The following is a 16361-nucleotide window of genomic DNA, read 5'->3' on the forward strand; positions in this document are numbered from 1 at the left end:
CGTCCAGCTGGATGGCCATCGCGTTCACACGGACTTGTTCAGAGAGAAGCGCATCCAGCAACTTGAATACTGTAGGATGGGATGCACCGATAGAATTTTGGAATACCCGGTGCCAGCTTTCAACGCTATTGTTGGTTCTGGGAAGGCTGACCTCTGTCACGCGCTTGCAATTCCACATAGATATTGGGAACCTTGGGTCCTTGTGGTGTCGACCGACCCAGGTATTCTCAAAGTAGTCTAGGAACTCTTGGTGCTGTTCCGTGCGTCCAAACAAGTCCAGCAGCTGTCTTGCGAGCATGCGATATCTGTCGCAGACGTCGAAAACATCGCAGAAGCACAGTGCGATGAATTTCTTCACGATGAGGTGGTAGCTGGAATCATCAATGAATCGCGTGTGCATGCCCAGCTCTTGAATTCGGCGCCTGATGCTTTGCGCGAAATGAAATAAGCATCCATGCACATCGACGTCAGGAATGCATTCCCGAAAAGCATTCTCTTCAGCCTTTTTGAAGTCCATCACTATTGTGTGCACCTGTCGTGGGCTTGAAGTGGCATATCGTCAATAGCCTCAAGTAGCATGCGCGTTGCTCTTTTGTACGTCGCTTCGCGCTTGTTCGGCAAGAGACAGTATACAAGGGGAAGCACCCTGCCTTTGTAGAGGCCATGAACAACCCAAAGCTGGTAAAACATCTCTGGTGCTACTTTAAATGTGCCGTCACACAACCAGGTTTCGCAGGTATTTAAACGGCACAGGTCCGTGTTACAGGCGAAAATCATTATTCTTTCCGAGTCACTACAGCCTGTGTCCCCTGCGAGAAATACTTCAGGTGACGCTGTTCTTGTCATGCGCAGGTGTTCAGGTACAATTATGTCGTCGATTCGGTGGGGAACTTGAGCTGCGCCATGGGCTTCGCGTCGAACTCTGTTCACCTTTCTTTCCAGTGATGACAGCTTGGGGAGCTTCGCGATAGTCGCCGGTCTTGCCCCTTGTAGGCAGGCGGTGACGACGTTCCGAGGGGTGTCGTGGGAACGCTTGGCTGCAGTTTTGATCTCATCTTGTAAACGCGCCGCAGCGACATTTTCCGGACTCGGTAGATGGCAAGTATGGCCTAGTGCCACTAAATAAGCTACGCTTCAGAGTAACGTCACTAGGCCATATTGTGGTTTAAAATCATGGTTGCCAGTTATCTGAAGCTTTATCTGAAATCACAGGAAGCGCTTTTCCGCCCTCCACAAATGCTCAAACAGTTCGCGGCAGAGCAAAGCAATGTTACATAGCCTTTCTAACACCGAACCGAATGCCGAGGAAGTCTCGCATTTGAATCATGACGATCGGCAGTTGCGTCTGCTCTGCATACGAGCCAAAATGGCGGCGCCCACAACAATGTCGGGGAACGGAGTGCCGATACTCTGAGCGTAGCTCATTTAGTGGCTCTAGCATGGCCTTGTGTAACAGTGGTCGTCTCACCTGCAGTAACAGCTCGTCCCCGGCAACCCCCTCCTGGAATTTCTCGCATCTCCATGCCGTCCTCTCGTCGTTGGTCCTGTGCTTGGTGTACATGTAACCTTCGAAGCAGAGCTTCGGCGATCCTCGACGAGAAGCCACAAAGGTGGCCATGTTCTATAAACAAACTCGATGACAATTAATGATTCGGGCCGGCTGGACTGTTCGACTGATGGAAGCTCGATGCCAAGTGCAGGACGGTCTTACGTGGCACGGGTGACAATAGAAGAAAGACGAAGTGCATGTGTCGGCTCCGCGCGTGCGAAACCGATTTTATAACTTCTTCTTTTAGGCAGAACACTTTGTGGTATAAAATATCCAGGTATGGAATGTCCTTGGTATGAAGAGTCTTGGGATGAGACGTCTCGGGATAGAACGTTTCTGGTATGAAGTGTCCGGGATAAACAGTCCTGGGATGAACTGACCTGGGATGAAGTGAGTAGCCCTTGAATCGGCTGAACCGTGTGGACTATTCTGGTATCAAATGTCGTGGTATGAATTGTCCATGGGATGAACTGTCTTGGGGTGGAACATCCTGGGATGAAATGACTTTGGTATGATGTGTCTGGGATCAACTGTCCTGGGATGAAGCGACTTGGGATGAAGTGTGGTAGAGCCAGTTTCGGAACATGAAGGGGCCTTAAGCTAGACATCAGACGACGTGTTCTTCCCAGAAGAGGCGCGCGGCACGTGTTTCTAGCATTTCCACAACAATGAATGGTGCCACTTTTCCCAGGATAGAGAGGGGCTTTAATACAGCCAAACCGACGATGGTGTAAAAGAGATAGGTTATAAAATATAGCGGTTGAAATGTTTGGTATGGTATAAAGTACGGAGCGATGAACTTCAAGTGTATGCATCCGATCCGGTTTCTTGTTCAGGAAATATCTCTTCACAGATGGTCCACCCGTCCGATCTTTTGTCGAAACTCGGTAATGGCTTTGAACCGCAGTTCCGCGTGGCGCAGTGGGAAGAAAATATTCGACGGTTGATATAGAGCAGACCCATGCTATTAATTCCTGTCTCACTACGTAACATACAGCTAGTATAATTCAAGCCTGACATCGTTATCGTTTTATGCTTCCTTTATTCCGCTAATGGCAGTTGAGCAAATTATTTTACTCAATACATTCTACTTCGCTCGTTTGCACTGGACAACGCGCTTTCAGCGCAAAATCCTCACCAAACGGTGTAACGCCCCCCCCCCCCCCCCCCCCGCCTCCCCTGCGGTGTGAGAGAACATGTGCGCATTGAACTGCCTTAAGCTGTCGCGCAGCACCGAGGGAGAGGGCTGCCGCCGACATACCGAGATACCTGATTCTCCAAGACAACAGAGACGGCTGTCCACGAGGATAGATGGCGGAAGCCACACCTCCTCAATCAAAGGGAGAAATCCAGGGTCTACGCGCGTCCAACCGTTCCAACTGCGCAAAAGCTATCGGCGCCAAGGTCATTGTATGTTTGCGGAATACGATGTAGTTAGATGTGCACATGTAAATAAATAAGGTGTACACTTTTACACTGGCGACCCGGACGTGATCCACTGCTACGCATTAGGCATTTACCGCCTCCAGGTGCTATGCCACTGGCAATGTAAATAATGTAAATACATAGTCTACGACTTTACACCCTATTTATTTACGTACGTACATCTAACAAAAGAGCTGGAGATCGAATTTTGACCAATATTCGAGCTAACTTTCAAAGGAAGCCCCCACTTCGTCTTCTTCCTTCTGTGTGCCTACAATGTGTTCCCTAGTAAAGCATTTGGTTGAGTCGATTAAACGTTTAGTGCCAATGCGCCGAGGACAAACGGTGGAGGCAGAACTGGACGAGCGGCTCTGGCTTGCGTAACTTGAGACCGAACTTTAGCGATTGATGTATTTTTTTTCCCGAGATAAAGAAACAAGCTTGATTTACACTTCAAAACAAAGCCGTACGCCTTATCATAACCGGAGTCCATCTGACCAACAAGAGGCCGCCCGCAGAGTAGATATCGTCATAGCGGCTTCTACTGCTCTGTCCTGCTGCCAGTGTTGGCGGTAACCAGTTACAAGTCACGGCGTTACGGGTAGGCATTATATTTTGGTAACGTAGTGACGCACTCTGACTTTTTTTTTTCAATACAGAGACTATAACGTACTTTCGTTACTTACTTGAAGTAACGGCTAGCATAGTTGCGTTACTCGTTACGTATTCTTACCAAAACTTCAAAAAAAAAAGAGTACACTTCAATATTTTGCACTTTCTAGACGCCAAGACATAGGTATTTTTCCCACTTTTGCGTTTTTCTAGGCGTTTTTTTCTTTTTGTGAGTAATTACGTGAAACTGTAAAGAAGATAAGGTAATTATGTCAGGTTTCTGCATTGACATAATATTTCTTAAAATGTGCAGTTTACCCGTAACGCCAAAACAATAAAACGTTTGAATTCCCATATAAACAGTAACCCAAACGTAAACTGAAAACTTTTTGCCGGTAACGGCATTACGCTTCTTTTATTTTGACGTAACGTAGGTCGGTAACGCGTTCTTTTTATTTGACAGTAACGAGCAATGTATTTCGTTACTCTTTGTTCAGTAACGCCCGCAACACTGTCTGCTGCCGGTAGCGTTATCTGGCCTCCAACGAAGCTTAAAACGAAGCGTGACTTGGCATCTCACCGCAGCGCCTTTAATAGGCTAAATCTAGCGGCCAGTAGTGTCCACACACTACATCATCAACTCGTCAGAAACGCGAGTCTTAACTCCGCAGAATATACTCGACGCATCGGAATAACTTATTCTGCGGCCGAAGCATAACCCGCGACGCACTCGATGGCGTGCACACAGTCCAGGGTCGCCTTATCAGCGAATCGCCACCCCTTCCACCGAATATGATTAATGAACCCAATTCCGGCAGCTTCCCTTCCCGAACGGGGCGAATAAGGTTGCTACACGTCGCTGGAGTTTTCCCCGAACGAGACCGAGATTAAAAGAGCCTCCCGCGTACCATAATGAGGATCGGTTATGCATGGAACTATGCGCAGTCATTTCTGCGCCTCTTAACTGGTACTGCGGTTACAACTTTGGGACGGCAATGCATCCTAGTGAGGCGAGATTGTGTCACTTTTTTTTAGTATGGAGGTGGCATATCCCTGTTGTTCCGTAAATGGCTCCTATAGCGTTTCGTTGTGTATTCTTTTACGAGGTCTGATCTCGCAACTCGAAACGACGTTGCCCAGAGAATGGCTTGTTTAGTTTCAGCAGTTAGCGACGGCGGGATATCGGAAAAAGTCACGAACATTCGTTACCTATAGTGGCTGGCCCCGATGCTGCTGCGCCAAAAACCCCAAAACCGCCACCTATAGTCGCAATTGAGATAAGAACCCACTGCCGCTGGCGTACACCGATTCGAGCTTAAACCACGAGAGGAACCCTCGTGGTTTTGATCGTATTAATGGATAGAGTGTATTAACTGCGAAAGGGTATGATAAGAATCAAACTAATGTTGCCCAAAAACTAACTGGCAATTTTCGCGGTATGATATATATTAATGTTTACTTTGCCGAGTTAAACCTGCAGCTCAGGCTCATAAATCGATTCGGCGAGGACAAACCCCAACAGTCGAATCCCAGTTGCTGCCACATATTTTATACTGGTAACGTGCAGGCTCTAAAAATAACAATAACATGATCCTTTTTTTTTTTTTACCGCAAAAAAAAAATATTTGGCATCCCCAAACTTTCCTTTTCCACCCCAATGTAGCGCGGGAGTTTCGAACCACAGGCCAAAGTTTTAGAACTAACCTTTGTCTTGTTCGAAAGTTAGGTTATTTTAGGGAACTTTCAATGGGGAATTGGCGGCTGACGGGGCACTCGAATAGATGAAGCTGAAAAGCGCTATAGTTACCAAAAACAAGCCCCATTATTCCTTTTTTTTTTTTTTTTTTTTCAGAGGGACATTTTTATTTTTAGAATAAGATAACGGTTTCTTTTGAAGCTTTGGCATTAGCTTCGGACCGCTAGCGCTACATTTGGACAGAGGCCGAGCGTTCGGTAATGCGTCGTTGATTTTTACAAAAAAAAAAATAATATATATTTTTGGGTTTTTTTGTTTATTTGTTGTTGTTGTTGTTTGTTTGTTTGTTTTTGGGGGGAGGGAGGGGGGGAGGGGGACGGTTTATTTCACAAAACACCTAAGACTGTGTTCAACGCTTATCAAGTCAAAGAACACATGGTGAAAAAAATTATTCTACGTCAACGCGGTTTTTTTTTTTTTAATTATTATTCTTAGTTGCGAGTAACAGTTCGTGTGTGTCCCGCTCCCTTGTCCCTGGTATTATATACATTGTTGTTGCTGTTGTTGTTGTTGTTGTTGTTTTTGCTTTGTTTTTATTGTCTCGATAAATTCATAATTGCCGAAGAACGTCCACGAATAAGTTATTTTAAAAAATACTTTGCATGCCACTCGTATCGTCAGTGACGGTTTCAAACTCGGCGTCTAACGCGAGTCCTCAGCTCCCTCTTATCTCCCCACAGCCGGCGAGACTGCGGTGTCAGCCGATAAGATCGTCGAAGAACGGATCGCCACGCAAGAAGCGACAAGATAGCAAGACACGCCCCGCTGTTCTTGAGCTGGCAGCAACTACGAAACGAAACCGAAACCTATCGTGTACGGGCATGCGGCCGTAATGACCGGCACGATGGGCAGGCCTTACAAAATTCGAATTTCAGACGTGCATCCCTGAAATTAGGCACGCAAATGTCGTATTGCAAAAGAACAACAAAAAATAAAAAAAAACATTTATTGCTTATTTATTTTTAGTACTCAACTCAGGAGTGGTGAGTTGTTAAGAATAGAACAAAAAAACGGAGTGTTGGGAGGTACTTTAAATATATTTAACTTAAAGTACCTCCCTCCTAAACATACTTCACTACTTGAAGTAGGTTAAGAAAACATGTACTTTACATGAAGTACACTCTCTGAGTATGTACTTGTACTTTACATAAGATATTTCTTTCTCATATTTTCAGGCAAGAGTACAACTCCCGACTTCAAACCACCTTCTCCAGATCAAAAAGAAAAATAATAATAACAATAAATGTCGTATCGTCATGGGAAAACGCGCTATTGTTTTTCGAGACGTCATCTGGTTGTTTCTCCGAGCGAAATAATTTCGGCTATACGGCCGACACAGACAAGTGCCTTATAAGTTATTGCAATAAATAGCTCGTCAGCGAGAGTAAAACGACTACTCCGGTACTACTCAAATTTATCCAATATTCGCCACCCTCGATTACCCTTAAAACGATGCCCATACCAGTTTCATATATATAAATATATATATATATATATATATATATATATATATATATATATATATATATATATATATATATATATATATATATATATATATATATATATATATATATATATATATATATATATATATATAGAAAGTAATGAAGTCGCACTTCGAAACGTTGTTGGAGTTTGAAAGCATTTAGTGAGTCGACGTTTCGGCCTGAGACAGGCCTTCTTCAAGACTGGTTGCCAGAGTCGGTTACAGAGTTGTTTTTGGTTTCCCTACCCGGGCCACGTCACCTGTCAGATCACGTGTAAAAATGCCCAAGTAAAAGAGCCCAAGTAAAAAAACGCTGCAGTACTCCCCTCCCCCACTCCACGCACGGCCGCAGCAGACGCCGCCAGCCATCGGAGCAAACCAAAGGCCACGTCAGATTTCTTGACCCCAGGGACGTCACGTGCGGAAGGCGCAGTAACATTCACAGAGTTGGATCAGCCCAGATGGCCAGCAACGCACGCCGCGGAAGGACGCAAAGCCAAACAAAGCAGTCAAAAAAAAAAAGGAGAAATGTAATAAGCGCACACAGTAAATAGCGCCAAAACGCATAGAAAAAACCCCCGCATAGAGAAAGAAAAGGTGAAATAAGCACACAGTAAATCAACGCCAACGCGCATAGACAAATCCCCTGCATTAAAAAAAAAAAGACTGAAAAAAAGCGCACACAGTAAATCAAGCAAACGCTCGGCCAAAGCGCATAAACAAATCTCCTGCAAAAAAAAAATCGTAAATATAACAGTGTTAACCACAGTTAACAGTGTTAACCACAGCTAACAGTGTTAACCACAGTTAACACTTATATTTACGTTGTTTTTTTTTTCTTTTTTTTTTTTTTTTGCAGGAGGTTTGTTTATGCGCTTTGGCCGAGCCTTTGCTTGATTTACTGTGTGCGCTTTTTTCAGTTTTTTTTTTAATGCAGGGGATTTGTTTATGCGCGTTGGCGTTGATTTACTCTGTGTGCTTATTGATTTACTTTGTGTGCCAAATCTGCGTGTCCTTGCAGCTATTCTCTGTACATAACTATCGCCTTGAAACGGCCTTCCCTTGTAATGCTTTTCACTTCACTCGAGCTTACTGGCACTAGTGAGACCCAAGTATACTCGCACGCAACGCCACTGACCAAGACACTCCTTCTTTGCGGTTTAATTTCTAGGAAGCGTATTCTCTCAATCTCTCCTTCCCAAAGCTCGATGACGTAGCGTGGGGGTCGCAGTACCCCCAATGACGATATTTGAATGCGGCTCATAGGTTGGACTCGAACATTGCGTGACCACTCGATTTGGGTTCGTGATAATCAATAGCTCGAGAAGCATTCGCGTAGTGGTTGTGTCCAATCGCTGCAATGACGACAATAGCCAAACCACAACAATGTCTGGAACCATTCTTTGCACCACCACTCTTTGCCTGACAGCGCCGTCAACGACCACGTTTTTGCATTGTTGGGGCAGTGATCGTTACACCGTCCCATGGCACCACCATTATTATGAAAGCATCAGGTCACACCGCTTTTTGCTGCATGCGAGCAAAAAACATCTCTCGACAGTTTTTTTTTTTTTTTTTTTGCACTATTTGGGCGGTTGCTTAACTGTCGTAGCACGGCGCAGCATGTAGCATAAAACTTCAGTGCTAGAAGCCCATAGATTGCTCTAGCTTCCGCTGGCGCCATTTTCAGCTGTTCTCTCTCTCTACAATGAGACGAACCCGCTCGTGTTGGTCTCCGGAGATCTCGCTTTGGGCTGTGGAGTTTCGCAAACGATACCTCACATTTTTACTAAGATTTGACAATGTGGAGAGCCATCGCTATTCCAGAGTACGGTTGCTCACCTTTTCGGCTCACTTGTGGAAGCAGGTGGGACTTCATCGGAGGTAGTAACGTGAAGCCATATTTGAGTGCGCCGTTCACCGCGCACGCTCAGAACAAGCCCACATTTATAGGCTGCCGAGACGAGCGATTTTGATGGTGTGAAATGCAGGCAGCTAAATAACTGCAAAAGTTCGCCGTGAGCACGCGCTCAGCAGCCGTGCACTCGGCTATAGCCGCCAGTGTGACCTGTAAAAACGAAGAGACCAGAAGGGGGCGACACTGACAAGACACCCCCTTCCGTGCGCAGATCCAGATCACGACGCTGTGCGTGTCCATCTCGCTGAGTGCCTACGTGGCCTTGTTCTGCCTGTTCTCGCCCAAGATCTACATCATCCTGTGCCACCCGGACAAGAATGTGCGCAAGCTGACCATGAACAGCGCCACCTACAAGAAGGCGCCCACGAGCAGCACGTGCGGCACCTCGGTCAACCACGGCACTTGCGGCACCGGTGAGTGCAACGACCCCGGCTGCAGCATGGTAAACAGGCGCATACCCACGCTCTAAAGTCTGGTTCAGACCGTTGCGTTTGACTGCGTTGCGGCTGAAAGAAACCAGGACACCCCTGTTGCTTATATTGCGTGCCAATCTGATTCCTTGAATTGGATTCCACGCTTCATACGAAGCACAGATGTGCCGGTGATTTGCTTTCGGTTCTCGACGCAACGCAGTCAAACGAACTCAAACGCAAGTGTCTGAACCGGCCTTCACGCAGTGCGCTTCACGCCAACGCCACCCGTGTAGAACATGTCTGGCGTACGCGGAGGAATCGAAGGAGAGGAGAGCGTGCGGCGACGTCGGAGCGACGAGCCCTGATTTGAAGGATTAGCGGGTAAACGCAAAAGCTAGCTTTTTTTTTTTTTTCCACCGTCTTCTTTTAGTCAGAGCAATCAGGAGCATCGTCTGCTCTTTGTTCGGGGTCTGGCGTTCGGCGTCCGGCGTTTAAACGCAAGGCCCTGTTCGAATGGCAGACGACACCCTCGTTCGCCCTGATTGGAGGAAGACGGTAAGTAGAAAGAAGGGCAGCTATCTTTGGCGCCTACCCACTAATCATTACAATCAGAGTTTCGCACTCCAACGTCCAGAACATGCTCTCATCTTTCCTCCTTCAGTTTTTTTTTTTTTTTTTTTTTTTTTTTTTTTTTTTGTATACGAAGCTTACGAACCTTTGTTTTTTGTAGAACCGCGAGCACGAGGCTTTAATTGAGGACCATTCACACACTATATTTATTCAAATGTTTTTGTTTTTCATTGCAGAAGTTTCAACCAGAACACACGAAGCGATACTGAAATTTAAGTGTCTGCTATAGAGTCTCTGACGGGATTAGAACGGCAGAGAACGACCTCCCGTTCTTGTCCTGTGAAAAAGTACACGATAATTCAAGATTCAGTTTTAAGCAAAAAAAAAAAAAAAAAAAAAGACCGTTCTGTTGGATAACTAAATAGATGAGTATGTTAAATGGAGAATTTATGAAAACGTTTTCAGTGGCGTATAGCCTCCAGAAAGGTTTGCAACGCTCCATCTTTTTCTTTCTTTTTAAGGTCATAAATACTGGAATTCTTATAAAGTCATCACAATTCAATTGACTCACATAAAAGTCAGAACGGAAACAAAATGGAAACGGCGGCTGTCCGATAGTGGAGCGCGCGAAAGTGGAAAAGACGCGATTCTGTTCATTCGGAAGACGGAAGGGCTTTCAAGATGGCGGGCTTCGTAGATGAGGACCGCTGAGATCCGGTCCGTATACGCACTTCCTGAGCGACACGTCGATTGAGTTCCCCTCTGCGACGACAATTTCCGTCCATGCCCAATTCTTCTGAGAAAATTAGCTCCGTCGGACGACTTTCTGAAGAGACTGCGGAACCTCCTCAACGTGGCACTATTTTGTAAGCACTGTGTGACAGATGTTAGCACTTGAGTGTTTTGAAGGCTGCCATGGGATGCACTCTGAAGTTTGATACAATTTATTGGGGCAAAGAGGTCAGCCGGAGACTGCTCCTGTTGAAATAAACCTCGCAGCGTGGTGTACAGAAAGGTGAGGCAACAAAGAAATAGGTCTGTGGGTTAAAGGACTGTGAGTGCCCAGGCGCAGGTGGTAGCTAATCGTGTCGTTTAACACGTGAGACTGTGGTGCAGAAGAGGAAACTTTTTTAGCTGGAGGGATAGACACAGAATTTAGCTACTCATGTTTAGACATTTATTATGGTAGGAGCCAAGGCTGCCCCTTTTGTCGATCACGTCTCTTTGAATTAGTTTAGTTTGTTGTATAGTCGCAGGATTTTTTTTATCGAGATTTATACAGTTTTTTTTCGTTGAATAAGCTTTCGTGCAAAGGAGAACGTACGTCTTCAGCTACACCCATAAGCATACGTCGGTATAAAATGACAATGACTTGAATTGAGATTTTTTGGTGGAGTTACATATAGTTTACGGTAACTGCCGGGAAAAAAAATATATTCGAGCATTTATGCTAGCGTTGGCGCTGCAGCTATAGAGTAAAGGAAACTGCTCCGCCAATTCCACGGCGTAATAAACCCAAGGCACGATAATAATATTGACGTTTCTTTTTCCCTCTATTAGTTTTACTTTGTTACTGTTTTTTTTTTAATTTGTTGGTGTCGCAATTTGATTGGTTGCTTAATCTCAGCGAGGTTGTAGCCCCCGGCTGACTTGGCCCTGCGTTTCATAACTTGGCCTCAACGTCAATTTTGTGCAGAGCCATTTATACCGAGAGATAAATTGGCCGAGAAACGGAGCTTGTACTTCGCCTTCCTAATAGCCCAAAGTGGTATCCCCGTTTTTTGCACGTGTGTGTGTTATCGAGGCACGTCAGCGCTCCGTGTCGGTGACAAAATATTGACGGATAGAACGTTTGCACCCCTGGGTTGTTAAACTCTTCCATCATAGTCCCTCTTAAGTAAGAAAAAAAAAAAGAAAGAAGCTGCTAATCTCGCTCGTTGTAAGTGACCCTAGCGTCGTCACTTTCACTACGGTATACCTGGAGTGGAACGCGTTTCCGACAGGAGTGCTTAGCGTTCTACCCCGCACATACATCAAAGCTGAGTGAGAAATGTCGACAAATAATGTATGTCACAGAATCTGGCGTGTCGTGCTGTCGGCTCGGCAAAAAGTTCTAGCGAAAGCGAGTGTCGCGGTCGTCGCGGAGTCCCAACCCTTAGCTGCCGAAACTTCCGTGAACTGCCGAACTGGAGAGCGACTTGCGGAAGAACAGTTCCACCACCACTGCCGTGACATCGTCTGTATCGCAGGCAACACGACACTCCTATGACATCATCGGGTAAAAACCAAGGGACCACTTTTATTTTTATTTTTTTATTTTTTATGACACGATAAACACTCCAGTCCGACACGCGTTTCAAGCACCAAACTTTTCCGAGACGCCTGCTTCGGATGTCGAAACTGAGTGCCTAATAGCTTGTTTTGCTCTTTCTGTCCCCGTGTGTGCGCGTGTGCAGGCAGCTCGGGAGAGCAGCTGAAGCTGACCCTCGCCCATCGGTCCGTCGCCCAGGCCGTGACGGACGTTAGTGAGGACAAGGACAGCCTGGCCTCCCTATAGGGGAGGCTGCCCACGAAGCTCCCTCCACGACGTGCGGTCCGCATCCAATCTTCACACCTTCAAGCCCAAATATAGAAAGAAAACAAAATATTTATAAAATATCTATATATTGTACACGTCATCAACGTCTTCCGAGTGCTATAAACATAGGAACCAAGGGAGCATCGCTACCACAGCGTGGCCACCACGGCGTTCGACGGAGCAGCAGCGGCAGCGACGGAAGTGGACGCGGACTAGGTTGTGAAACGTCGCACGGCGGAGACATGCTCTGGGAGAGACCCCCAGCGGCGAGCTACGGCAACTAGCACCTTCCATCTATGTTCGCTACATACAAGCCCGATTTCACTGTGTCGTAGCTAGAGTTTTGTATAAAACGAAGGACGCGTTGAATCGTCTGATTTCCGTTCCTCGTTGTTGTCGTCGTCGTCGTCGTCGTTAGTGTTGTTAACGTTGCTGTTATATCGTTGATGTTGATTTTTTTTTCTTTTATCCGTTATCCCACTTCTGCTTTCTTTCTTTTCTTTTTCGCGTGTTGTTTCGTTCGTCATTCCGCGGACAACCTCAGAACAATCCTGCCAGCAGTTGTGTGTGCGCATTTTTGTACTTGCGTGTGTACATATGCGTTCGTTCCAGTCCCGTTCCGGGCCCGTTATTAACCATCGCCTCTCGCAGTCCAGTCGTTTTGTAAAGCAGCGTATAGCTCACCTCGGAACTGTCGACAAACAACAGCAATTTAATTCCAGGGAGGGGGAGAAGAAGGAGGAGGAGGAAGACAACACTCGCAGAAACACCGTCATAAACACAACACAACGCGCGGGGAAAAAAAGGATCCGATCTCCCGAGTTAGTTTGTGTCAGACACAAAACAGAAGAGTTTCGTGGTCTCCGTCCGCCAGCGGCAGGAAACGAACTTCTCTTTGGGTTGCCAGCTCCAAAACTGGGGAAACCAGCGCAGAGCGGGGCTCGTGCCAGGGCACACACAGCGCTCGCCCCGTGTGCAGATAAAGATGGGGCTCATCTGCATATGGAGGCTGCTGTGTTTACGCCGACTGCCCGCAGTCCCGGACGGAGGCTGCCTAAACTCGCCCACACAGTCCTCCTCCCCCGTCAGTCTTCACGATAATACCAAGTTGCTTCCCTGCCATACTCGAGCAGGAAGAACAAGCTCAAGCACTCTGTCACGTAGGGAAATGAAGAGGAAATAACACAAAAAGAACGTTGGAATTTAGGGAACCGTTTGGGGGAGGGGGGGGGAGGGGGGGGGACGTTTTGGGAATGGAGATTTTCTGCGAACCCGATGGGGAAAGAGAGAAAAGAACAGGTGTTCTAGGGAACATTGGGATGGTGGTGGTGGTTGTTGGGGTGTCTAGGGCACTGAGAAGGAGCGGTCAACTACAAAATGGGTGCTCTTCGGGTGAGGACTCGACATCTCGCCGAGTTGATCGCTTATCCAGTACGCGAAAAACGCGGAAGAACGCGGTTTTTTCATCTGTGTTTGTCTGCGTGCGTGCGTGCATGTGTATGCGTGTGTGTGTTACAAGCAATGTGCATAAGTGCTTTGTTTATATGTTTGTTAACAGCGTGTTCTTTTAACTGAATAGAAAGCGTAGTTATTACTTGTAAATAGTGGTCCTGTAGGACGCATGAAGTCGTCGTCCCGACTTCTATTGTGTATGCTGTGAATATAAGACAAAGTAGGGCATTTATGGAAAAGTGAGTTTTTGTATGTCTTCATGGGCGTCTTCGGCTGAAATCTGTAAAGATATATCTTGCCGTAAGAATGCTGAATACTTAACAGAACTGGTGCCGTCGCTAATATAATCCCCTCAGCATTGGCAGTGGACATGGCATTTGCTTTGGGCCAAAGACACTTTGACCCCTGTAGAAATTGTCTAAAGGTTTTGTACCCGCCGTTTGCTAGTGTGCATGATAGATACTTAGCTATAGCAAATCTGGCGGCCCTTTGCTGTTGTTAGTAGGGCTTACAATTGTTGTCAATACCGGTAGTTAACCTAAGCCTAATAAAATAACTTCGATGGTTACGTATGAGGTGCTGAACCTTTAGCATACCAAGGTTAAATCTGTTTTTGCCAAAAGAAGTTGTATGGCCACTGTTGCCTGTACATCATAAAACCCACCAACCAAGGTTGTTTTCTTTCACGGCGGAAACTCAACTGGCAGAGTAGTCTTTGCGCGCGCAAAACGTGGTAAATAGCCTCCTTAACTTGTGGTTCATTAAATTAAATAAACGTTTCAAAGGTACACTGCATTCATTGACGACAACTGTGTAGCTTTGTATCTTTGAATCTTGGTATTTATCATCTCAACGTTCGGGGAAAATGCCCGTGTAGTCACTTTTTACTTTTGAGGCGGAGCTGCACTTTCCCTTTCCTTTTTTCTGTCACGCATATGAGTTCAAATACGTAGCGCCCATAATGGCTTGCTCAACAGTCCAGTAGCACGACTGTAGTTAGACAAACCTTCCCAATGCTAGCACTAGTAGCCTCACTGGGGGGAAAAAAGAACGGGACCCACAAGTCGTTCTCCAAAAACCTCGACAGACTGCAGCCCCGTGTTTTGTCAAACATGTATAAATCACCCGTAGCCTCGGTAAATGTCTCGAAAGTCACAAGCGTATGATCAAAGATGCAGCAGTGAAACCCCTCGAGAGGAGAAAACCTCAACGGTTTCTCCTTCTATACATAATCCTTTTAAACTGATGGAGACGCAACTCAGTATAGGCATTCTGTGATGTTGCCGAAGTTCGGTTAGAGTTTAAAAAAAAAAATACAGTCAGTTGTTGAACCGGGCAGCAGCGCCATGTTGGCGTCTCGAAGAAGGCACTTTATAAAAGCATCTCGTTCGACTGTGTGTCTACACGTTCGGTTTCCGTTCTCACTTCTCCGTTACTTTCTGCGTTTCTGCGTGAGCTACCTCGTACCTGCTAATGTACTCTATTCTTAGATATATCCAGGCATCTGTTCATTTCAGTCATCAGGGTTCGCTCTGAACGCGCGTCTTTCCGGCGTTTTTTCCGGCGTTTGGGCGGGCGTTGCTGGGCCACAGGCCCGTTCAAAAGTTGGGTCCTTCTGTACTTGGACAACGGCCCGGACAAAATCTGTTCAGTGCTTGCAGTCGCGTCGGCGCATGAGAAGCGCTTCAAATGAGTAACGATGTTTTCCTGATGACATCACTGTCGGCACTCCACGTTTTGCCGGTTGCATGCTGTCCGCGCTGATCAGGCAAGCAAACCGAGGCGACGCTCTGGTTGAGAGAATCCTTAACTCCTCAAACTTGTTGACAAACTATATCTTCCTTGATTACTTTTGAACAGCACGTGTAAGGGTGGTACGGTTAGAAAGAAACTTTGGTTCTGTTATAATTTTTTTTTTTCATTTAATTAGTTACGTTTGTTTAAGGAAGCATTGAAGTGGAATTTGAGTGTGTGTTTTACGTCGAGAACGTATGATGTACAACACACTTTCCAAACAAAACCTGAAACTCTAAAAAGTGCTTGTACTTTAAGACACCATATAAGTTGCTACTTCTGCGCTTACGTAATAGAGATCCCTTGAGTTAGTAGACTCTTTAAGTATTCTCAATTGTACACAAAAATGCAGCTTCAAAATTGCAGATGCGCACAAATAAAACAAAACAACGTAAATCTCTTTTAGGCATGGTGCAACCAAAACTGTCGGCATAGGTGCAATATCTTCGTCAAGTTTTGTGTTGCTCGAAGCGTACCAAGAGCACGGACGAGGCCCCCGACTAGTCCCAGCAAGCATCTTACTTTTTTTGTGTGTTCCTCGTCTCAATCGCATTTTTCTTATTTTTCATTTTGAGGACTCCCAAATAAATCTAACATTTCATTGAGAAGGTTAAGGGAGTTTACACGTGCCGAATAGCTCATCCCATTTTTGTATAGTTCAAAATTCATAACATGAGAAAGGTGTGTTTTCCACTTTGACTATTTTGACTATATGGCGAACAAAATGTAAACTCCTATGTACGAACTTCTATCGCACTGCCCGTAAAAAGGGCCGACCAAGACTGAAAACCATATATACATTTCT

The 16361-nt window shown here is 45.9% G+C and overlaps 1 protein-coding gene across 1 annotated transcript in view; it reads left to right on the plus strand.

Annotated features, from left to right (window-relative positions):
• The window catches only part of LOC8034476 (metabotropic glutamate receptor), a 97263-nt gene extending 81194 nt beyond the window's left edge, over positions 1 to 16069 (plus strand). Inside the window, exons 4-5 of the mRNA XM_029979631.4 lie at positions 8961 to 9162; positions 12189 to 16069. Of these exons, the coding sequence (XP_029835491.1) occupies positions 8961 to 9162; positions 12189 to 12289 (303 nt within the window). The 3' untranslated portion in view covers positions 12290 to 16069. The remainder of the gene's footprint in view (positions 1 to 8960; positions 9163 to 12188) is intronic.
• Positions 16070 to 16361: the final 292 nt, after the last annotated feature.

This window comes from Ixodes scapularis, unplaced genomic scaffold (assembly GCF_016920785.2).
Source record: "Ixodes scapularis isolate PalLabHiFi unplaced genomic scaffold, ASM1692078v2 PGA_scaffold2__306_contigs__length_199485367, whole genome shotgun sequence".
Taxonomy (NCBI): Eukaryota; Metazoa; Arthropoda; class Arachnida; order Ixodida; family Ixodidae; genus Ixodes; species Ixodes scapularis.